Source organism: Nycticebus coucang, chromosome 3, assembly GCF_027406575.1.
Source record: "Nycticebus coucang isolate mNycCou1 chromosome 3, mNycCou1.pri, whole genome shotgun sequence".
In the NCBI taxonomy this organism is placed as follows: domain Eukaryota; kingdom Metazoa; phylum Chordata; class Mammalia; order Primates; family Lorisidae; genus Nycticebus; species Nycticebus coucang.
The window spans coordinates 92,495,892-92,519,281 of record NC_069782.1 but is presented as its reverse complement, the minus strand read 5'-3'; the positions used below and the strand labels follow the sequence as shown (position 1 = coordinate 92,519,281).

Here is a 23,390-nt window from a genome sequence, read left to right as displayed (position 1 = left end):
TCTGGTCCTAGACTTTTCTTTTTAGGGAGATTTTGTGTAGTTAATGCTATTTCAGAAATTGATATAGGCCTGTTCAACATTTCCACTTTGTTCTGGCTAAGTCTTGGTAGGTGGCGTACTTCCAAGTATTGGTTGATTTCTTTCAGATTTTCATATTTCTGAGAGTAAAGTTTCTTGTAATATTCATTAAGGATTTTTTGAATTTCTGAGGGGTCTGTTATTATTTCATCTTTACATTTCTGATTGATGAAATTAGAGATTTTTACTCTTTTTTTCCTGGTTAGGTTGGCCAAAGGTTTATCTATTTTATTGACCTTTTCAAAAAACCAACTTTTGGATTTATTGATCTGTTGTATAATTCTTTTGTTTTCAATTTCATTTAATTCTGCTCTGATTTTGGTTATTTCTTTTCTTCTCCTGGGTTTGGGGTTGGAGTGTTCTTCCTTCTCCAGTTGCTTGAGATGTCCCATTAAGTTATTGACTTCCTCTCTTTCTGTTTTCTTGAGGAAGGCTTGCAGTGTTATAAATTTCCCTCTTAGGACTGCCTTTGCAGTATCCCAGAGGTTCTGATAATTCTCGTGTCTTCATTGTTGTTTTGTTCCAAAAATTTGGTGATTTCCTTCTTAATCTTGTCTATAACCCATCTATCCTGCAGCATAAGGGTATTTAGCTTCCGTGTTTTTGTAAGGGTATGCAGATTCCTGTTGTTGTTGAGTTCAACGTTTATTCCATGATGGTCTGAGAAGATGCAAGGAATAATTTCTATTTTTTTAAAATTTGCTGAGGTTAGATTTGTGGCCTAGGATGTGGTCAATTTTGGAGTATGTTCCATGGGCTGATGAGAAGAATGTGTATTCAGTTTTGGGGGGATGAAATGTTCTGTAGATGTCTGTGAAGTCCAGATGTTGAATGGCTAAGTTTAAATCTAAAATTTCTTTGCTTAGCTTCTTTTTGGAGGATCTATCCAGCACTGCTAAAGGAGTGTTCAAATCTCCAACTACTATGGAACTGGATGAAATCGAGTTGCTCATGTCTGTTAGAGTTTCTCTTATAAATTGAGGTGCATTCTTGTTGGGTGCATAAATATTAATAATTGAAATCTCAACGTATTGAGTATTACCTTTAACAAATATGAAGTGTCCATCCTTATACTTCCTTATTTTGTTTGGTTTAAAGTCTATTGCATCTGCGAATAGGATTGCAATGCCTGCTTTTTTCTGCTTTCCATTTGCCTGGAGTATAGATGACCATCCCTTCACCTTGAGTCTATATTTGTCTTTTAATATAAGATGAGATTCTTGTATGCAGCAGATATCCTGCTTGAGTTTTTGTATCCAGTCAGCCAACCTGTGCCTCTTTAGAGGACAATTTAACCCATTCACATTAATTGAGAATATTGATAAGCCTTTCGAGAGTCCGGTGGACATTTTTAATCCTTTTGCAACTGTGGAAGTTGCAATTTGATCAAAATTTTCTGGGTGGGTTTACTTTTGTGGTGGAGGATTATGCTGGTCTTTATGGAGGATGGGTGTGAGAATATCCTGGAGAGCTGGTTTAGTTGTGGCAAATTTCTTCAATGTGTGAATGTCGTTAAAGTATTTAATTTCTCCATCATAAATTAAACTCAGTTTAGCTGGGTATAGGATCCTGGGTTTTGTTTTAAGAGATTAAAAGTTGATGACCATTCTCTTCTAGCTTGAAAGGTTTCAGCAGAGAGATCTGCAGTTATTCTACCCCATTTCCCCGAAAATAAGACATCCTTCAAAAATAAGACCTACTTACAGGAAAGATAAGACGTCCCCTGAAAATAAGACCTAGCGCATCTTTGGGAGCACACCTTAAAATAAGACACTGTCTTATTTTCGGGGAAACAGGGTAATATTCTTCCCCTTGTAGGTGATGGTTTTCTTTCATCTGGCTGCTTTCAGAATTTTCTCCTTCATATTAACTTTAGTGAAATTGATTGTGATGTGTCTAAGAGATGTCTTATTTGGGTTGAGTTGTGCTGGAGTTCTGAAACTGTCTGCTGTCTGAATTTCAGAATCTCTTGGCATGTCTGGAAAGTTCTCATTCATAATCTCATGGAGAAGACACTCTGTGTCTTGTGAAGCCACTTCGTCGCTTTCGGGGATCCCTATAAGATGAATATTGGTTTTCTTCAAATTATCCCAGAGCTCTCTGAGAGAGTGATCTGTTTTTGCCCTCCATTTCTCTTCCTCTTTGAGAGTTTGGGAGCATTTGAAAGCTTTGTCTTCAATGTCAGAAATCCTTTCTTCTGCTTGCTCCATTCTGTTACTGAGTGATTCTACTATGTTTTTCAGATTTTTGAGGGATGCAACTTCTTGTCTCAATGGGTCAAAAATCTTTGGTCATTTGGTCTTTGAATTCGTTGAATTTTTGAGACATCTTTTGGGTTACTGCTTGGAATTCTAATTCAATCTTATTTGCTATCCAGATTCTGAATTCGATTTCTGACATCTCAGCTATTTGTTTGTGCATGGGATCTTATGCTGTGTCTGCCCCACTGATCCTTGGGGGAGTTGATCTACTCTGATTATTCATATTGCCAGAGTATTTCCTTTGATTTCGTCTCATGATTGTTTTTCACCGTTGCCTCTGGCCGTCCTCAGAGTTGGGGTGGTGTCTCTCTGAGATTAGACCCGGGGGGAATCACTCTATTGTTGCTGGATCTTTGTAGGAAGTGACCCTGTGTAGCTCTTCTGGGCCTGCCCCAGCCAGGGAGTTCTGGTTGTGGGAGCCGCTCCAGAGTGTGACACCCCTGGATCCAGCAACAGGGTGGGGGGTGGTGCGCACAGTTCTGGGAGTGCCTGGTGCCCAGTGACTTTGGCACAGAGGGCCCAAGGCTCCAGCACTCTCTGGCCAGGAGAAGGGCTCCGCGCAGAGGCAGGGAGGGCTCTGGAGGGCATGTGGCTACCAGAGTCCCTGGCCAGATGAGTGGGCATTGTGGAGGCAGGGAGGGTACAGGAGGGATGACATGGGGTTGTGCGGCTCCCAGAGTTCCTGGTCAGGGTGTGGGGAGGCCCGGTGGGTGGGGTAGTGGGTCCCTGCGCAGCTCTTACCGGGGTTCAGGAGGGTGCGGATCACAGGTCCCTGCGCAGCTGTTCTGGAGGTCGTGTGTGTGTGTGTGTGTGCACGCGCGCGCGCGCGCTGCTCGCAGGTCCCAGTGCAGTTCTTCCAGAGGTCTGGGAGGGTGCCAATCACGGGTCCTGGCACAGCTCTTCTGGAGGTGGGAGGGTGCTGATCCTTAATCATGGTTACTTAAGATAACATGGCACCTGCAGGCTCAATCATGGTTACTTAATATGATCTGGCACCTGGGAGGCACCTGTAGCTCAGAGGGTAGGGCATTGGCCCCATATACTGAGGGTGGGTTCGAGCCCGGCCCTGGCCAAACTGTAACAAAAGAATAGCCAAGCATTGTGGCAGGCACCTGTAGTCCCAGCTACTCGGGAGGCTGAGGCAAGAGAATCACTTAAACCCAAGAGTTGAAGGTTGCTGTGAGCTGTGACGCCACCGCATTCTATGGAGGGTGACAAAAAAAGAAAAGATAATCTGGCACCTGCTGGCCTTCAGGTGAGAAAACCTAAGTAACTCATCTTCCCCACATGCTATCTTATGCAGTGGGTAGCATTTTGGGACGCCAAGGAGGACGAACTTCTTTCAGGCTTGAGGGGTCTGGGAGGACTTTTCAGAGGTGACATCTCAACTGAGACCTCAAGGAGGAGCTGGAGTTGAGCCCGTGAAAAGAGGTGTTGATTCCCCACTCATCCTCCTTCCTCGTTAAGCCTTGGCACGGATTCTTAGCCCTTCTCTAGCTCCCAACATGTTGAGTCAGAGTCGGAAAGCCATCCAGAGCCTCATGGCCACACTCAAGAGTAAGCTTTGCCTCACAAACAACCAGATTACCTGTCTTTAAGTGGAGCATCCAGGTGGTACAGCCTGAAGCGTGGCAATGCCAGAGGAAATGGTGAAGTGCATCCTGGAATTACAGTGGACTGTCCGTTCCTTAACTGAGCAGCGTGTTTGGGAACAGAATTTCAGAGTGGCTGAAGATGAGGTCCCAGGTAAGGAAGCATCTTTATACTTTGTCAAGGTATTTGCACTTCAAGGAGTTTAAGCCAAGGGGTGACATGACCTCATTTTATTTTAGTAAGAAGTCAGCCTTGAAGGAACAAGGCTGGAGACAGCAAGACCATCAGCCAGGCTGTTCTAAGAACTCGGGTGAGCAGATCTGGGCACTATTCAGAGGAGGAGCCCAAGATGACACCTGCCAACTGACTTGGGAACAATGGCTGTCAGAACCCTTCATTAAAAAAGGGAACTAGTGGCTCAAAGGAGTAGGCCACCAGCCTCATATGCCAGAGGTGGTGGGTTCAAACCCAGCCCCGGCCAAAAAAATGCAGAAAAAACAAAAACAAAAAACAGGGAACTAGGAAAAGGAATGTGTCTGGGTAGGGGATGGTGGTGAAAATCTGAGCTGAGTTTGAAGTTTGGGTGCAACATTCAAATAGAGGTGGCCAGTGGGAGGCAGACATTTTGACTTCAGGAATGAGATTGGACCAGCCATTGCCATCACAGAGTCAACAGCCTAGAGATGCTAACTGAGGCTGCAGGAGCAAGAGGACCCCACAGGGGAGAACAGGAACACTGAAGGACAGGCAAGGCAAAGGGTAGCATCCCAAGAATCTTCAGCATTCAAGGGTCAGCCAAAGGTGTCAAGGGCCAAGTAGGAGCAGCCAGTGAAGGAGAAGGACAGCCAGCCCATTTAATCCTCAAAAATGCCTTCTGTGCCATTTATAGGTGAGGAGCCTGGGAGAGGGGCTTTGCATAGTGTTTTGTTCTATTTTATTAGAGCATAAGAACTAAGAAACTGGGCGGCACCTGTGGCTCAGTTGGTAAGGCGCTGGCCCCATATACCGAGGGTGGCAGGTTCAAATCTGGCCCTGGCTGAACTGCAACCCCCCCCACCCCCCCCAAAAAAAATAGCCGGGCCTTGTGGCGGGCGCCTGTAGTCCCAGCTACTCAGGAGGCTGAGGCAAGAGAATCGCTTAAGCCCAGGAGTTGGAGGTTGCTGTGAGCTGTGTGAGGCCACGGCACTCTACTGAGGGCCATAAGGTGAGACTCTGTCTCTACCAAAAAAAAAAAAAAAGAAAGAACTAAGAAACTCAGAGCGAAATATTTTATTCCCACTACATAACAGTCCTTCATCTGGGATTTCTGGAATGTCTCCTCCCCAACTCATCTCCTCTTGTTTAATGTCTCTATTTTTTAGGTGTCTGTAATTTTTTTTTTGAGACAGGGTCAGTATGTTGTTCAGGCTGGTGGTCCTGGGCTCAAGCAATCCTCCTGCCCTCAGCCTCCCCAGTAAGGTCACTGCAATCGTGGGCAGTCCTTCTGGAAGTAGTATAAGTGGTCTCAGGTCAGGAAGCATGTTTATGCTTTGTCAAGTATAAATATTGGCTGGTTCCTGGGCGGCGCCTGTGGCTCAGTGAGTAGGGCGCGGGCCCCATATGCTGAGGGTGGTGGGTTCGGACCCAGCCCCGGCCAAACTACAACAAAAAAATAGCCGGGCGTTGTGGCGGGCGCTGTAGTCCCAGCTGCTCAGGAGGCTGAGGCAAGAGAATCACGTAAGCCCAAGAGTTAGAGGTTGCTGTGAGCCGTGTGACGCCACAGCACTCTACCAGAGGGAGGTACAGTGAGACTCTGTCTCTACAAAAAAAAAAAAAAAAAAAAAGATTGGCTGGTTCTAAGAGATGCTGCTATCTGTGCACACAAGTTTTGATACAACTGTCGAACTTTGGGGACAGGATGGTGACACATCGAACTTGGGTCTTTATCAAATTCTTGGTTGAGGATATGAGGAGGACAAGATGAGGAAGAGGTCATTTCCTCCTGGCTCCATTCCCTTGCACTCAGGACAGCTATCACTAATTGATTCCCCACTCATCCTCCTTCCTTGTTAAGCCTTGGCATGGATTCTTTCCCCTTCTCTAGCTCCCAACATGTTGAGCAGAGTTGGAAAGCCATCCAGAGCCTCATGGCCACACTCAAGAGTAAGCTTTGCCTCACAAACAACCAGAAGATTACCTGTCTTTAAGTATGATGAACCTTTTATTATAGAGACAGACTGAACTTTCTTTTGCATAAAGAATCTCTGGATTGGGTCAGGGAAATTCACCTGCTAAAGGTTACGACCCAGCCATCCCTGCCTTTGCCTCAGCTAAGTCTCCACTTGCTGTTTACATCTCAGGGTCACAGGGAACAGCAGAGGCTGCTGTCCCCAGATCCAGGCGGATCAGTTTGGGCCATGCTGGATGGAGGGTCAGGGCTCCTGGCTGCCTGCCAGGTCAGAGCCGCCCCATCTCCCGCCCCAGTCGGTTGTCCAGAACCTGGAGCTGTCGGAGGAAGCCCGAGTTGGGGCAAATGTCGCGGTGGGCTTGCACTGTCTGGATGGCCTCTACCAGTGTCATGTTCTCGCAGATCATGAGGAAGGCCAGGACAAGCGTAGCGGAGCGGCTTACCCCCATGGCACAGTGTAGCAGGACACGGCCTGTGGGGAGACCCAACATAGTGTCAGCTACTTGCCCTTGAATTGCCCCACCCCTTTGGGAAGAAGAGATGTCCCCGGCCATCCCTCACAGCATCCTGGAATACTGACACTGTCCTCACTGTCGAATGGGGCAACAGAGTCCCAGAGAGAGAAAGAGACTGACTCAAAGTCTTATAGCAAGTCAGTGGCAGGGCTTAGGTTAGTGGCTGAGATTTCTTTCTGGTCCAGGGTGCTTTCTCTGGCATCCTTTGCCACTCTGGGCTGGGGGAAGGGAGTTTACTCCTGAGGTCCCCTGGATTTGCATCAGGTCCTGCCTCTCTTTAATCAGTTCTGCCTGCTCCTGAAACCCTATTCCAAGGCCTCATCTTAGAGGAGCCTCTTTAAAAGGCTTTGCTAAAGTGCAGCGCCTATGGCTCAAAGGAGGAGGGTGCCGGCCCCACAAGCCAAAGGTGGCGGATTTAAACCATGGCCCAGCCAAAAACTGCAAAAAAAAAAAAAAAAAAAAAAAGGCTTTGCTAGGACTTGTACCCTCTGCCTGACACCTGGCCTTTTACTGAGGGATGTGGTTATTCTGATGCCCACCCTGGATGTTACTTATATCTGTGATTGCTGTTTTCAGGCTGTCCCTGAAGAGGACACTCACTAAATAGTAGTAGCTATTTCTCCCATGGTGTGGGAGGGTCTGAAATGGTTTGTGGCTCTGGACTCCCTCCCCCACCAGTGCTACTAGAAACACAGACAACTCCAGAGCACACCACGTCCCTCACCCAGCTCCCTCCCCAGAAGCGCACCTTGGGAAACACTGAGAGCAGTTCGGATATACCGAGCAACAGGCAGAAAGTAGACACTGAGGTCAAAGAAGGGGTTGTCATCAGCCTCAATGCCATAGTACTCCAAGGGCATTCCTCGGTAAAATTTGGCACCTGTGTCCACTTGAAACTTGCCTGCAGCAGCATTTACAACATGGGTGATGCCCAGCTGAGCCAGCTTGCTCTTGTCCCGGGCTGTGTACCTGGGGAGGAGGGCACAGGGCAGTGAGGAGGGTGGGGGTAGATCTCCCTGGCTCAGCCCTGGCTAGGTGTTGGAACTTGTCTCCCCAACCTACAGTCTGCCAAGTATAGAGACTAGAACCAGGGAAGTGGCCCGAGGTAAAGGGCTCCTGCAGGTGACGTTTAAGACTCCTTTTTACTCAGGCCAACCTTTCTGGAAGGTAATTTGGCATCAAAAGCCTTAAAAATGTCCATGTGAGGTCTGACAATTAAGTTTGCAAACTCATTCTAGAAAAAGTACTACATACCTTGCTGCTGATTACCTTCAAAGTACTCCCCTCGGGAAGCTATGCACCAATGCTAGCACCTTGTCATCAGAATTGTATGACATACAAAAACTTGCAAAAATAATGAATGCCACTCATTAAGACACTGCCACATGTCAACACGAACATAGCTGTGGGATGCACAGCTTATGAAACTTTACCAAGTACAGTGAGCTGTGATGCCACAGCACTCTACTGAGGGCAACATAGTGAGACTCTGTCTCAAAAAACAAAACAAAACAACTGGTGAAGCTAATCACACTATTTATGTACATAGGTGGTACAACTTTGAGAAAAACAAGGAAATAGTTAATTCAACACTTAGTGGTAAACCATACAAAAAAAGGAAAAATTATAATGAGAAGGATTCAGTAAGGGCTTCTGGGGCAAAAGTAATGTCCTGTTTCTTCACCTGGGTAATGAAGCTGTTGATCTATGTTCTGTGCACTTTTCTTCTGTGTTAAAAGTAACCATAATATTTTTAAAAAAATAATAACCATAATGTAAAAAGAAAGAAAAATAGGGAAAGAGATGGTGGGAGGCAAAAGGTGGGCCCCACCTCTGACCCTGAAGGGCTCTGGGAGAGGCACCTGCCCCCACGCCTGTGTGGGCCTCACATCCTTCTGTTGCCCCCACCCCGTGGGTCTTACTCACGCATCTCCCAGGAAGAGGTTGGGCCAGACCTCGTCGACGTGGTTCAGCATGGGAGCCCGATGGACCCATAGCAAGCGCTGCAGCGAAGCCAGTGTGGGCGGCTGGTAGGGGGACACCCGGAGTGCCCCATGGATCTTAGGCCTCCGGAGGTCCTGCTTCTGTAGCGAGTCCATTCTGGAACAGAATGGACAGGGCAGTGGCTGAAGGCAGGCTCCCAGGGTGGATTTAGCCAATGGGAAGGCCCATGTTACAGGGCCCAGGTGCCATTGGGAAGTTGGGAGAAGAGCCTCAGCTATTTCGGGTGAAGTTATTAACCAGTTCAGCTGGGGCTGAGTCCTAGCACCCTTCCCCAGGGAACAAGGAACTCCAGGGAACAAGGAAATCAATCCTTTGTCACCACTATGGAGCTGGGCAGACCTGTCTCCTACCCTCTCCTGAGGCTGTAGGTATAGAAAGCTTTGGGCAAGGAGTGCCCTATTTGTAACACCTAGTCAATGCAGATCTCACCCTTTAAGTCAGTGGTCAGTTATAACTTCACAGGGATGAGAACCCCAGATGGCTGTGGCTCTCAAAGGACATTCAGAAAGGTCCTCCAACCTAAGCACCTCATCTCAAGCCCCTCCCCTGCTACATCCAGGCTGACCCTCAGGCTCCCACCCCCTCCCACTTTTAGGGGCTTAGAGATCAGTGCCATGTCTGACCTGGTAGTGATCTCTAAGTGCCAGATCAGACATCTCTAAGAGGCTGAGATCAGTGAGAGATGAGGCTGTGAACTGATATCGGTTAGTGTTTCCACACTCAGTGAGCTGATGCCTCTTCATGCCTGATGCCTTGCTTGTGGTAAGTCCCTATCTGACACAGGAGGAAGCTGGAGCTCAGATTTATTTTAAAATGCCAAAGCCACATGAGAAGTAGCAAGGCTGGGGTTCAATCTACTTCTAGCTCCTTTAGCTCCATCCCCAAGTGTTTTAGTCACCACCTGTGAGGCTCCAGAGAATGGTCACTAATGCGTCTGTTTCCTTAGGGCCACCCGGTACTGCTGAGCTCCGCCTCTGCCTACAGGCACCCGTGTTCTTCCTTACCCCCACGATTCGGGCCAGCAGTGCTGTATGTCCGGCTTCCCGTGCGTGGGGTGGGTTGTGTCGGGCATCAGCTGGCTGACAGCATTCGAGACCCTGCAGAGCTGGGGTGTCAGTGGCACCAGAACATGGGCCTGGGGCTGTGTTGGGAAGGAGGGCCTCTCTTGGCCAACTGTCCCTGACCCCTTCAGCCAGTAACTAGGGAAGGTGCAGACTGGGAAGAACATCTTTTCCCTTTGATAGGAGGGGCCAGGACCAGAAAGGGAAACGGGTACCCAAGAGGCCCCTGGCTTGACCAAGCTCACCCAGTGGCTGGCTGATGTGCAGGGCGGAAGTGAAGGCCCAGCTTTCCCCCTCATTCCCCACTGTGACCTCTCAGGGCAGGCTGAATGGCCTGCCACCTACCTAGGGCATGATCTGGGGCCAGGAATGGGGGAGTGGGTGCAGGGGTGGGACTCAGCTCGGGAGCAGAACAGAGCCTGCAGTAAGTTCTGCCCAGAACACAGATGCTGTGAAGCGGCTAGAATTCTAGGTCCTTACCTTGGAGCCTGTGGGGGTGGGGCCTGAGAGCAGACCCAGGCCACGTGGACTGAAGCAGCAGTCCTGTGGGCCACCTCCCCACCCACATCCCTCACCCTGGCCTCTGCTCTGCCTGGCATCTCTTTGGGATTAAAGGCTCTTGGCCCGATAAGCACCTCCCTGTCCCAAAGATGGGAAGCTACCTGAAATAGTGGCGAGAGAACTTTACAGGGAGGGAAATGAGAGCTGGGCTCCCTTGGGACTTTGCCAGAACTCATTCTGTGGCCTGGAGGAAGTCTTCACTCCTATCTGGACCACAGTTTCTCTTCCCTATGCTAAAGGTCCTGGCATGCCTGACTTTTAGGATTCTCTAGGAGGCTGATCCAAGGAGAGAGGAGTGTCTGGATGTGCAGTTACTACAGGGAAGAGACTGTAGTGTGGTGGGAAGAAGGATGCTCCAGGTCCCAGGAAAGCCCAAGTCTGGAGCCACTAGGTGGGGCTGCACCAGCTCTAGGCAGGACAAGTTGGGCTGGGTCAGGCTGCCTGATGGGGCTCAGGCCTGTGGAGCTTGGCGTGGGGTGATGGCGCCCTCTGGTGGTCAGCAAGTGCCTCGCAGCCCAGCGCCAGGGAGCTGGTGGCCTGATGGTGGCTATGACACGGGGAGACCCTGCTGCCTCTCGGTGGGGTTCCAGAGGGTCCAGGGATTGGGAGCTGGTAGGCCACAGCTCATGCCTTAGCCTCTGAAGGGGCTGTTGACCCCGGGCTGGAGAAAGGGGCTTTTCTCTGGACTTAGGGCTACTCCCGGTCAGGTACCACATGAGGCTCACTCCTGATGCTCACAGGTACCTGCTTCCTGTCTACCATTTTTCCCCCTGTGGCCCAGCCCACCTTGTCGGCCAGAATCAGACCCAGCTACCCACCCACAGACTCATCCTTTAAGCCCCAGGTATACCCAAGGAAGGGGTTGGAGGCTACAGCAGTTCCCCTGCTTTGTGCCACCCCAGCCCTGGGCTGTGGAGGGCCCCGGTGGACACTTCCTTCTGCATCTCCTCAGCCACAGCACGGGTCCAGTGTGCTGCAGTGACAGGGCCCACTCAGCTCTTCTGCTGCTCACTCCACACCTCATTCTGCTCCCTGGACTCCACCTTGCCTCCTTCTCCCCACTCAGCCAAGCAGCTACCTCTGTGGGCAGGTGCTTTCCTGCTCTAGCACTGCGGTTTACAGGTCTCTACGCTGGTTTTGTGTCCTCATCCGTACTTCTCCTCTCTATGCTGCTCTCCCTGACTGTTTCTTACTCCCATCCTACCCAGGAAGTTCATGCTCCCTCCAGAACATCATCCTGCACACCCACAGCCTCAGCCAAGGCACACGCTTCCTTGGGGAAGGGGGAAACTATTTGCCACCTGCCTCCTCAGCTGCAGCTCCAGGAGATAGATGTTCCCCTGGTCTCCCCTCCCACCCAAGCTCTCTGTCTCCTCCTCTTCTGCTACCTCATGGGGGCCAGGCAGGAGTGTGGCCACAGGCCAGGCGGGGCTGGAGCTCCCAGGGCAGGATAAGAGATAAGTATGGGAAAGAAAGCCTCTGGGAGGGTGGAGGGGAGCTGTCCATGGGGGGCTGTTATGGGCCCCTGTGCTCAGCCTGCAGGCCTTGGGGAGGGTGGACCTGGGCAGAATTCTCCGGTCTGGGACTTGCATCTGTGTGGTCTTCCCTGAGCCGCCTTCTTTAGTAGGGCTGCTGTGTGTGATTCCTTGAAATAATAAACGTAAAGTGCCTCCCACCATCTGCCCCATGGTAGATGTGCACTAAATGGTGCCTACTATTATTACCTCTGCTATAATTACTCTTACCCTTTCAGGCTTTAGCCACATGCTCAGTAGAGGGCAACCTTCCCACAGGCCAGTGAGGTCTGTTTTTTATTTCTCTATACTTCTTGATGCTTCTTTCTCTGTCTAGCAATAATTATTATATTTACCACTTACTATGGATATCCTATGTACCAGACACAGCTCTAGACACATTTTCTCAGTGAATACTCATAGTGCTCTTATGAAGCAAATAATATTATTTTCATTTCAAAGATTAGGAAACAGGTTCAGAGAAGTTAAGCAACATGACAAGGTCACATAGCCAATAGGTTTGGGAGCCAAGATTCAAGCTCAGGTTTTTCTGACTCTACTATGATTTGTCTATGCCTGTATCTCTGACTCAGTTGGCCCCACACCCAAACCAATCCCCACCCGTGCCCAACACACACAGGCAGAGGTGTCCTGGCCCTCATTACCCAGCATGCTCAGGGAGCCCCCTGAATTAGGGCCACTTACCCACCTGTGGAGGTGTCTGGCCCAGGCTGTGATCTTCCCTGACAGGCAGTATGTGCTGTCGGCTTCCAGCTGCCTGTCTCTGTACACTTGATGCTGTTTCTATTTTTTGATTTGAGATTAATCATAAAGCATGCTGTCTGGTCCCCCCTCTTTTCCTCCCCCTGCCACTCCCAACTTGTCTTCTGGTCCTATGGGATGGTCAGTTCCTACCCCTCCAGGCCCAGGCCTCAGGCCCAGCCCTGCTGGGAGTGGAGGTAGCTTAGCCTGGGTCTGCCTGTGGTTATGTGTGTACATGTATGTTGATAGTGGGGCAGGGAGAAGGGAGATCAAATAAACCATTTAAGAAGGACCCTTGGGGGTTGTGCCTATAGCTCAGGGTGTAGGGTGCCGACCATATACACAGGGGCTGGTGGGTTCCAGCGCGGCCCAGGCCTGCCAAACAGTGGCAATTACAACAACAACAACAACAACAACAACAACAACAAAATAGCTGGGTGTTGTGGTGGGCGCCTGTGGTCCCAGCTACTTGGGAGTTTGAGGCAAGAGAATCGCTTAAGCCCAAGAGTTTAAGGTTGCTGTGAGCTGTGATGCCACAGTACTCTACCAAGGGTGACACAGGGTAACATAGTGAGACTCTGTCTCAAAAAAAAAGGGACCCTTGGCCTTCAAGAGTAATATGGAACAAGAGCAGAAAGTTCAAGCAGGAAGGATCTTCTACAGAGGAAGAGGCTAGTCAAAATCATACACAAACGGATGGCATTGCCAACATCAGAACCAAGGTCCAAGGGAACTGGCCTAAGATTAAGATCTGGAATCTCAGGCTGAGGGACACAGCTCAGGTCCATGTACAGACAGAGGTCTGAGTGGGCTACAGTGCAGGTCTTTAGACAGACCTGGTCTGTGGTCAGAAGCCGCACGTCCAGGAACTGCTCCTCCCTCACCAAAAGGCAGGGATGCCCAGGGGTATTTCTGGTCTAGGCCCCACTATCCTGTGAGGCCAGTGAATGGTTTTTAATGTCCTTCCCAAAGCCATGCTCAGTTAGGGACCTTGTAATTGAGCCTGTTAAGAACCTTCCCTATCATACTACTCCCCAGTCACACTTCCAGCTGGTGAACACTTACGCACACATACCTGCCCACAGTCCACACATTCTGGGTCTCTAAAATCTGTGTTCCAGGGAGGTAGGGCTCAGTCCCTGCTGGTGCTCCCCAAGCCCTGGGGAGAGTCAGGGGATGCAGCTGTGGCCAAGGGTTATCATGACCACTTAACATCCCCTTACTCTCTTATGCCATCCCTGGGAAGTTGGGATCCCTAGTCAAGGAGCTTCAGGACTTGGCTCAGAGGGCATCTTACTCCCACCTGTGGGGACTGAAGACAGTGGCCGATAGGAGGTGTGGACAACAGGATGAAGTAGATGGAGGAGCAGGCTCTTGGGTGGACCCCATGCTGGACTCTTGTCATCTTCTGGGCAGCCACCTGGGCTAGAGCCTCCATCAGCACCAGCAGGGCCAGTGTTAGGGTAGCAAAGTGGCAGAGCCCCATGGCAGGAAGTAAAGACCAGTTCTGGAAGAGAGATGAGCTCTGTGTTACAGGCAGTTCCAGTCTGGGCCTTACTGGGGCAGGAACAAGAGCCGTCACCTAAACCTGCTTCTGTCTTGAGCCCTGTTTATAATGTCAAGTGGGTACAGATGCTCAGAGAAATGAGGCAGTAGGTTTGGCGCCCATGGCAGGAACAGAGATGACCTCCCCCAGAACCCTTTATCTTTCAGAGTCTGCAGCCCCAGAGCTGCCATGTATGGCTGCACAGCCTGCACACTGCACCACTCCTGGCTCCAGTTGCATAGACAGTTTGTTAGAGGACACCCCTATGAATTGTGCAATGCTGCAACCCTGCCCAATCATCTCCCCCGAAGTCAGCTGCCTGGTGAGAAAGATTCTAGGGTTGGAGGTCAGGATGTCTAAGGCCCTAGGCTGAGGAAGTGAGGAGATTGAGCACAACCAGAGATATGCTCTGCCACGTTCCTGGATCTTGTCTGGAGGAGAGAGAGCAGGCAGGGAATATGCCATTCCATAGGGAACACATCCCCCTCCCTCTACCCACAGAGCTCAGTCTCCCACTCAGCTTGGCCCTGGGCCCAGTCCCAACCCTAAGTTTCTCCCATCATATCCCTAAACTCTAAACTTAGGCACAGATGCTTCCCTAATTATTCTCCACAAGATGCTCATCCTCCAGGCAGTATGTGGGAAGGGGTTAATGTTGCTAAGTGCCTCCCTTCTTTTTTTTTTTGAGATAGAGTCTTGCTGTATCGCCCCTTGGTAGAGTGCTGTGGTGTCACAGCTCACAGCAACCTCAAACTCTTGGGCTTAAGCGATTCTCTTGCCTTAGCCTCCCAAGTAGCTGGGACTACAGGCGCCTGCCAAAACGCCTGGCTATTTTTTTTGCTGCAGTTGTCATTGTTGTTTAGCTGGCCTGCACCAGGTTCGAACCTGGCACTCTTGGTGTATGTGGCTGGCGCCGTAACCACTGTGCTACGGCACCAAGCCTTTTTGTTTTTGAGACAGAGTCTCATTATGTCGCCCTCGGTAGAGTGCTGTGGTGTCACAGTTCACAACAATCTCCAACTCCTGGGCTTTAAGGGATTCTCTTGCCTCAGCCTTCTAAGGAGCTGGGACTACAGGCACCCGCCACAACGCCTGGCTATTTTTTGGTTGTAGTTGTCATTGTTGTTCAGCAGGCCCGGGCTCGGGTGTATGTGGCTGGCTCCTAGCCGCTGAGCTACAGGTGCTGAGCCAGGGCCTCCCTTCTAGTTGGGCTGGCTATGCCTCTGGAGACAGAATCACCTCTTTATGGGTGGGAGGTGGGGAGAGAGATCCTGTCCAGAAGGCTCATGGGGCAAGAGGAGAAAGCTGGCATGCTCGCAGCTTCATGGGAGCCTTGTCTGGTTGCTTATCCCCATCTGGTAGCCCCTCTGAGCCAGTGGGTGGTGGGGCACAGCCAAAGATGTGGCTGAGGAGAGAGAGAAGGGGCAGAAGCTGGAGGCAGGCCCTGGGGTTTGGGGACCAGCCCTGGAGACCTGGCATAAGAATGTGGGGGAGGCAGGCTGCAGGGGCCAGACGAGGACAGACCCAGCGTGGGCACATGCAGCTCCCTCATAGTCCTGAGGCACCCAAAGTCACCCCACTCTGGGAAGAGACACTCCTGCTTCCTCCCAACCACGCTGGAGGAATTTCACAGAGGGCTGATATGAAAGATTCAGAGAAGCATCTTGGTGACCATTTGCGGCTTGGAGCCCGAGAACAGTGTTGCTTCTGGGGAAGCCCAGCTCATTGCACTGGGCAGGTGGGGCCCCTGGGGCCCCTAGTAGGGGGGAGGCAGCTTGTGGAAAGGAGGTATTGGGGGTCCATTCCCCTTGTGTCATGTAAGGACTGCCCTCTTATTCGGTGATCAACTGTCCTCATCACCGAACAAGAGGGCAGGACCAGTGGAAGCAGGAAGGAGTCTAAATGGATTTCAGGAAAAGCTTCATGTCTTAAAGGGGTCCCCAGAACCAGAGAAGGAGGGAAGTCAGGGAGGGTCCTTCTGTAATCAGAGGGGTGATGGGGCAGGAGTGGAGTGCTGGGCCCAAGGCAGAGAACTGAATGGTACCACCAGGGGCTCTCTGGCATCTGGGGGAGGAAGGCATGGCTGGGCCAGGCACATATCTGGGAGCCTGTTCTCCTTCCCATGAAGGGGATGGTGAGATGAGTCCAGGGTACAAATGAGCCAAGCCTGGAATGTTTTCTCTGTGGGGCTATAGCTGGGGTCCAGCGGTGGTGTGGCAAGTCTAGGCTGGCTGTGTGGATGCCTTGGTGGGACTCATGAGGCAGAGCAGGTGGCCCCAGGCCCAGGAAGGAAAGCCTCACCCTCCCTTTCTCTGAGGCCTGAAGAATCTGGGTAGGCTGGGGAAATGGGGGTGGGGGTCCTATAGGAAGATTGTTTAGGCTGGGCCCTGGTGAGAACTTGGGTGGGTAAGGGGGGCCAATTGGTTGGGGAGTAGGCCAGGCCCCCTTCCACCTTACTTCCAGCCACATACAGCCCTGCCAACGAAGTCTGAACAGCCCCATCCCACGTCCCCAGCCTCCACTGGCCTCCCCTCTATGCTCCCTGCCCAGACCTTACCTGACATCTCACTGCCAAACACTGCCCTCCACCTCTGCTTTCCCGCTTTCCCCCTTCATGCCCTCACGTCCCAGCCAGTCCTCACCTGGTTCCTCAGCTCCGGCCTGCACCCCGCAGTTGCTGGTCCAGCTGGCAGAGCTGGAGGAGGAAGCCTCGGTTGGGGAAGACCCATCGGCGCTGCCTCACGGTGATCACTGCCTGCCGCAAGGACAGCTGCTGGCGCAGCATGAGGTAGGCCAGCACCAGTGTGGCAGAGCGGCTCACGCCCACTACACAATGCACCAGGACCTTGGCTGAGGAAGATGTCCTGATGAGGAACACTTTCTCACCAGCCAGCCCACCCGGGGGCTGGGGTAGAGACCCAAGCTCCCAGTCCTGCATTGATGGTACTCTCTGACTCTGGACCAGTCACTCAGCCTTAGTGCGCCTCAGTTTCCTGATCTGTCAAATGAGTAGACCGAATCCTGGCCTGCCTACCCTTGGGATGGGGTCCACATTCCTTAACATGGCTTACAAGATCCTTCAAGAGCTGGCCCCTGCTGACCCTATAGCCTCACCTCAGACCATCCCTCCCCAGCCCTCAGCTCTAGGAACAGGGGTAACTTGTGGTACCTTAGAAGTGTCATGGTCTCTGACCTCCAGCCTTACCACATGCTATTCTGACTACCTTCAAAATATTTTCCCTGGTCTTGGGCTGACTAGCTTCTGCTACTCATCATTAGATTTTGGTTGAGACATAGCTTCATCTACAGGCCTTCATGACCATGCAAGGTATTGCCAGAATCACAGAACACCTCATCGTTTTTGCATATGACACAGTGAACCCTGCTGTAGAGGGAAATCCTCCCCCACCCACTCCTGTGGGCTGAGCATCCCTGTCCTGTGCCCACAGCTCTTCATGCTTGCCCACACCTATGAGCAGTGCTCATGATACTTCACATGATAATTTGACTGTCTCTCCACCAATTCCAAAAGGGGATTCCTTTGTTTAAGTCTGGGGATTCCTTGTCTTTAGCTCAGTGTTTGGCACATAGAAGATAATAAATAGCTGGTGAGGTGGTGCCTGTGGCTCAGTGATTAGGCAGGTTCGAACCCAGCCTGGGCCAGCTAAAACAACAATGACAACTGCAACAACAACAACAACAAAAATAGCTGGGCATTGTGGTAGGGGCCTGTAGTCCCAGCTACTTGGGAGGCTGAAGCAAGAGAATCGCATAAGCCCAGGAGTTTGAGGTTGCTGTGAGCTGTCACGCCACAGCACTCTACCCAGGGCGACAGCTTGAGACTATCTCAAAAAAAAAGAAAAAGGAAAAGAAAAATAGCTGGTGAATGAATGGATGAAGGACAAAACAATATCTTTTTTTTTTTTTTTGTAGAGACAAAGTCTCACTTTATCACCCTCAGTAAAGTGCTGTGGCGTCACAGCTCACAGCAACCACCCACTCCTGGGCTTAAGCATTCTCTTGCCTCAGCCTCCCAAGTAGCTGGGACTACATGCGCCCGCCACAGTACCTGGCTATATTTTTGTTGCAGTTTGGCAGGGGCTGGGTTTGAACCTGCCACCCTCATATATGGGGCCGGTGCCCTGCCCACTGAGCCACAGGCGCCACCTGAAGGACAAAACAATATCAAAGTGCTCTGGATATTAAAAAGTCATGTCAGCTGTAGTCTTATGGTTCCTATCATACAGGTGAGGAAACTGAAGTCTAGAGAGAGGGGAACAGTTCTTTTCCTAGAACGGGTTCCTTTGGGATACACTGGGTATCTGACGATTATTTTTTCCAGTTCAAAGTACTTTGGGGAAGACATCTAGGTACCAAATGGTGATTTCTCAGGGCTGAGTGTTGCAGATAAAGGACTGTTTTGCTGTTTGGGAGACCTGGCTTCCAGCCCCTGCCTCATGGCATGACCTTGTGGTCCAGCCCTCAGTTTGGGGTTAGATAAAATTCTGGAGCATGAAGCAGAGGATTTTTTAAAACCAAGGATGGGAGGGGAAATGGGACATCCTCCCCACGAATGAGCAGGGTGGGATATGGGCATGGACCCCATGTCCTACCCCCAGGTGTGCTGAGGGCACAGTGGATGAAGTCAGCTGCAGAGGAGAAGTAGGCACTGATGTCGAACTCAGGCAGGTCGTGGGCGGGGACCCCCAGGTAGCTCACGCTGCTGCCGTAGAAGTCGGGGCCGCCCTGACAGAAGAGACCCCCGTGGGCGGCGTTCAGCACGTGGGTGATGCCCAGCTTCCAGAGCTCAAAGCGGTTATTTGCTGTGGCCCTGGGGAGAGCGGAAAGCAGACTAGATGCTGGCTGAGCCGTGAAATCCAGGAAGGAGGCTTTGCCTGCTTTAGAGACACTGAGCCATTAGTGTCCAAAGGTAGCCAGAATCCAGCAAGTTCCAGCTGGGGTCAGCAGCCCACAGTCCCAAAGCTTTCGGGGTGGGGGTGGGGAGTTGGTGTTGCAGGGGTGTATCTTTAGACCCTCTCTGCTTCCTTAGGCCATCTGCTCTTGCCTTGTCGGGAGCAGGAAGGAAGGGATTGCTTCAACCCTGGGAGGCCATCGGTTCAAGCTGCGCATCCCTTCTTGCCCTATGTCCTCCCACGCACATCCGGGCCACCAACTCATACCTGCTTCTAATCTGCAAATGTTTAAAAGGTGACACCTTCCCTGATTCACCTTCAGTCAGGCCAATCCACCCACTTCGTCTCCAGACGAGAGAGAGTGGGACCGGAAAGGGGCTCTCTGTCTACCCTTCCTCATTACCCAAATATCATTCCCCAGGCCTCTGGTCCCCTACACGAGCCAGTAGTCCTGGATGTACCCCAAGACTCCAGGAACCTCTGGGAATCCTTGGCTCTGAGACAGGCAAAAATCCCTGCTCCCCCTGCTGGCCGCGCATGCTCACTGCACCGAGCCCCGCACCTGGGGGTCCTGGAGAACGTCCCAGATTTGGGGTGCTCGGAGCAGGACTATTTCTCCTTGCTCCCTTCCACTCCCTCGTCTAGTAAAGAGTCCGAGAACTCCTTGCTCCCACCCCCACACTCCTCTGCCAGCTACCACTCACGCATCTCCAATGAAAAGGTTGGGCCAAACTTCATCCACACGGCTGGAAGAGACCGTCCCCTCTCTCAGTAGCTCCTCCAACTCCGGGATGCTTGGGCAAGGCGTGGCTTCGGCATCTCCTCCCAGTCCTGGGAGCGAGGCCTCAGCCATGGGCCAGCCGGCACACCCTTGCTTCTGCGGTCACTCCTGTTTCTCCAGTGTCATTTCTTCTTCCTAGAGATTGACATGGACAGGTGGGACAGGAGCAAGTGACTCAGCAAGTCACAGGGGCCTCCAGAGAGGACAGGATGTTTTCCTGCCCAAGCCACCCCCACCCACAAACCTGGAATCAGCCACTCTACCTCTCTGCACGTCAATTTCTTCACTGGTAAAGTAACAATAATCCCACCTACCTCAGGGAGTAGTGAGGATCAAATGAAACGAAGATGTTTTGTGCCTAACATATAATCGGTACTTAGGAACATTTACGGAAAGCTGGGTGCAGTGGCTCACACCGGTAATCATAGCACTCTGGGAGGCCAAGGTGGGTAGATTGCTTGAGCTCAGGAATTCCAGACCAGCCTGAGCAAGAGTGAGACCCTGCCTCTACTAAAAATGAAAAACTGAGGCAAGAAGATCTCTTGAGCCCAAGAGTTTGAGGTTGCTGTGAGCCATGACACTACAGCACTCTACCAAAGGCATCAAGGTGAGACTTTGTATTAAAAAAAAAAAAAGCAAAAACATTTGTTGACTTGTATTTATTTTATTCTTTTATTTATTTATTTATTTATTCTTTTGAGACAGGGTCTCACTCTGCTGCCTCGGCTGGAGGGCAGTGGCACAATCATAGCTCACTGCAACCTCAAACTCCTGGGCTCATGCAATCCTCCTGCCTCAGCCTCTCAAGTAGCTAGGACTATAGGTGCACACTACCACACCACTTAGTTTTTCTATTTTTTTTTTTTTTTTGTAGATACAGGGTCTCATTGTGTTGCTCAGGCTGGTCTTAAAATCTGGGCCTCAAGCAATTTTCCTGCCTTGGCCTCCCAAAGGGCTAGGATTACCAGTATGAGTCACAATTCCTGACCAATTTGTTGAATTAATAGGTTTGGAGCCCTACATAAGGCTATTTGTTTCTGAGGACTGAGTTAAAGTAGAGATCCAGGGTGGTGAAGAGGTGACTGGATTCAAGGATGAATGATAGAAAACATTTTATAGGTCTGGGTGAGCCACAAAATGGGTAGGAGCAGGATGTCTGTGGATGAGTCTCTGGATTATGGAGGTCAGGGGCAGTTTTCTGAGTTGTAGAGTCAGAGAAATGTGGAGAAGAGACATGGAGGACCTCACTTAAAAAGTTCCCACAAGGTTCATAGGGGAAGGTTTGAACAATAGTCCTGTAACGAAGATGGCTGACTTTTCAAAAGAGAAGGCTGAAGGAGGCCTCGTATGTCAAAGGAGGAGAAGGGAAATGAGTGTTGCCCTAGACTTTGAGAGCCAAAAGGCCTGTCATCAGAAACATTTTTTTTTTTTTTTTTTGAGACAGAGTCTCAAGTTGTTGCCCTGGATAGAGTGCTGTGGCATCATCATAGTTCACAGCAACCTTCATGGGCTCAAGCGATCCTCTTGCCTAAAACAGAAGAGTTTTTTTTTCTATTTTTAGTAGAAATGGAGTCTTGCGTTTTGCTCAGGATGGTCTTGAACTTGTGAACTCAAGCAATCCACCTGCTTCGGCCTCCCAGAGTGCCAGGATTATAGGCATAAGCCACTGCACCTGGCCAATCAGAAACATTTTAAGGATGAGAGGAAGATTTCTCTGCCTACTAGGGCTTTTGGCCTCAGAATAGAAACTGAGAGAGGGCAACGTGTCCTTCTGCCAGACCTGGTTATTGGCAGAAGAGATGAGATGTCTTGCCTTCTCTCAATTGACTTCACAGAGGTCATGATGGGGCTTGAAAGAGTATGAGCTGAGGTGGGGAAGTCCCCAGCTGCCCATGGCCTTGAGTCTAGCTTGAGGGGGAAGGCAATACCAGGCCATCCTACTGAAGCAAACTATACTCATGTCCACTCCAGAACCTGTTCCCACCCATTCAGAAGCACTGACGTTGGCCCTGCACTGTGTGGAGAAGCAAGGGCAAGGAGATGTTAGAGCCCAAGTTGCAGCTGCTTTTGGATTTGGTTTATGCCAACGCTAGGCCTGGGTTGGAGGGGCCTTCCCCAGGGTAGGGTAGCATAGTAGAGTGAGAAGAACATCGGTTCTGATGTTAGACAGCTTGGGTTAGAAAACCAGCTTGGGCGCATATTAAAGTGATATATCAGGCAATATGTTTCTTGGCCTTTCTTTGTTGTATGATCTACCTTGTACAGGTGGCACAGGGATTAGATGAGATCTTTGTGTGACATTTGGCATAGACACTGTCAGAGAGCAATGAGGCAGGAAGGGATAACGATCTCTGGTGGTTGGTCTTTGGGGAAGAGCTGGCCCCCTCCAGAGGAATTAGGATAACCCCTTCCTAGACCCTACCATATTTGCCGCGCCCATCTCGCCTCTCCTGGTTCCCTACTCCCACTTTGGCTTCCGGCCCAACGCATGCGCCCTTGGGTTCCCCAGCTGCGGTTTCCTTTCTGGTTCCCCTCTCTGGACAGTCTGAGCCCCGCGTCTCTTCCGGTTTTGGCCCCGCCCCTCCTGCGGTAGAGCTCCTCCTCCCGCCGGTAGGGCCCCGCCTCCCGAAGCAGTTCCGGTTCGGCTCCTAGCAGCTGCCGGCGCGGCGGTGACGGGGGCCGGGGCGATGCCTGCGCGCAGCCGCCACCGCCCCCGCCCCGACCCCGGCTCCCCGCCCCGGGCTCCGCCCCCGCCGCTCGAGGCACTTCACTCGGGCGAGGCCCGGAGGTCCCCGGACTCCGACGGCGGCTCGGACGCCGACTCGGAGGTGGGTCCGGGGAGCCCGACTCCGACCGCCGAGGTGAGAGGAGCTGAGGAGAGGGGAGTTTGGGGGGCGCCTGCAGCCAAGGGTGAGTGAGGAGTCTGCGATGGAGCTGCGGGCTGCCGAGGGACAGGGATCCGGAGGGGCCACGGGGAGACGGTTGAGGGAGACGGAGAGGCAGCTCTAGAATGGAATCTGAAGGGAATGGAGGTTGTTGAGCCGAGGGCCTAAGGGGGTGCTGATGGCCCGGGGCTTAGGGGTAAGTCGAGACGCGGGGCCGAGAGGGAGTGGAAGACTTGAAGAGGCAGGAGCTTGGAGGCTTTTGGAAGCTGCATGGTGACGGAAGATCGAAGGGAGTCCGCGGGAATGTGAAGAGATGCTCTGGGGCTGTGGCAGTGGCTTAGGAGTCCGAGGAGCAGAACCGGAGCCGGTGTTACCCCAGGGCGAGGGCCCCGCGTCGGGTCAGCTCTTTGACCCGGGTGGGGCTGGTGGTAATGGAGGGCAGGATTTAGGTTTGACTAGAAGAGGCAGGGCTGTTTATCGGATGGAAAATCGTCTGGCCTAAAGGGTTGAGGGAGGCATTTAAAAAGAGAAATGTAGTCCAGAAAGAAAAAGAGCCCTTAGGCATCTAATTTAGGGCTTTGGCATTTTTACAAGTGCCTTTCAAAGCATCAAAGATCGCTTGGGCAATGTATTTAGATTGTGGGCTTTTCTCGTTTGGGCACAGTGGATCCTTTTAAAAATCTGGGGTGGAAGGGGCGGTGTTAATCATTGGTTTGTCCAAAGGACTGGGGGAAGTGGTGGAGAGGAAG

General features: G+C 51.3%; 2 protein-coding genes across 15 annotated transcripts in view; one reads left to right on the top strand and one right to left on the bottom strand.

Moving 5' to 3' along the window:
• Nucleotides 1–6,111: 6,111 nt before the first annotated feature.
• Nucleotides 6,112–22,226, bottom strand: DUSP13 (dual specificity phosphatase 13). Of its 12 annotated transcripts, none has more exons than XM_053584648.1 (8): nucleotides 19,680–19,891; nucleotides 18,676–18,893; nucleotides 16,705–16,757; nucleotides 13,820–14,023; nucleotides 12,464–12,558; nucleotides 8,541–8,714; nucleotides 7,516–7,583; nucleotides 6,112–6,571 (listed from the first exon to the last, which is right to left on the bottom strand). In XM_053584648.1, exons 1-8 carry the CDS (start codon nucleotides 19,826–19,828, stop codon nucleotides 6,369–6,371), a joined length of 1,164 nt encoding a protein of 387 aa, XP_053440623.1. In that variant the 5' UTR covers nucleotides 19,829–19,891; the 3' UTR covers nucleotides 6,112–6,368. The 12 variants fall into 12 exon arrangements, with proteins under 12 accessions (XP_053440623.1, XP_053440621.1, XP_053440622.1 ...); XM_053584646.1 differs by having other exon boundaries at nucleotides 7,363–7,583; nucleotides 19,680–19,887; XM_053584647.1 differs by lacking the exon at nucleotides 18,676–18,893 and having other exon boundaries at nucleotides 7,363–7,583; nucleotides 16,705–16,912; nucleotides 19,680–19,887.
• Nucleotides 22,227–22,410: 184 nt separating this feature from the next.
• The window catches only part of SAMD8 (sterile alpha motif domain containing 8), a 66,466-nt gene continuing 65,486 nt past the window's right edge, over nucleotides 22,411–23,390 (top strand). The window contains exon 1 of one of the 3 annotated variants that reach the window (XM_053584644.1): nucleotides 22,411–22,584. In XM_053584644.1, the coding sequence (XP_053440619.1) occupies nucleotides 22,444–22,584 (141 nt within the window). In that variant the 5' untranslated portion in view covers nucleotides 22,411–22,443. Of the gene's footprint in view, nucleotides 22,667–23,390 lie in introns of all 3 variants that reach the window. The other 2 variants (XM_053584643.1, XM_053584645.1) reach the window with 2 other exon arrangements.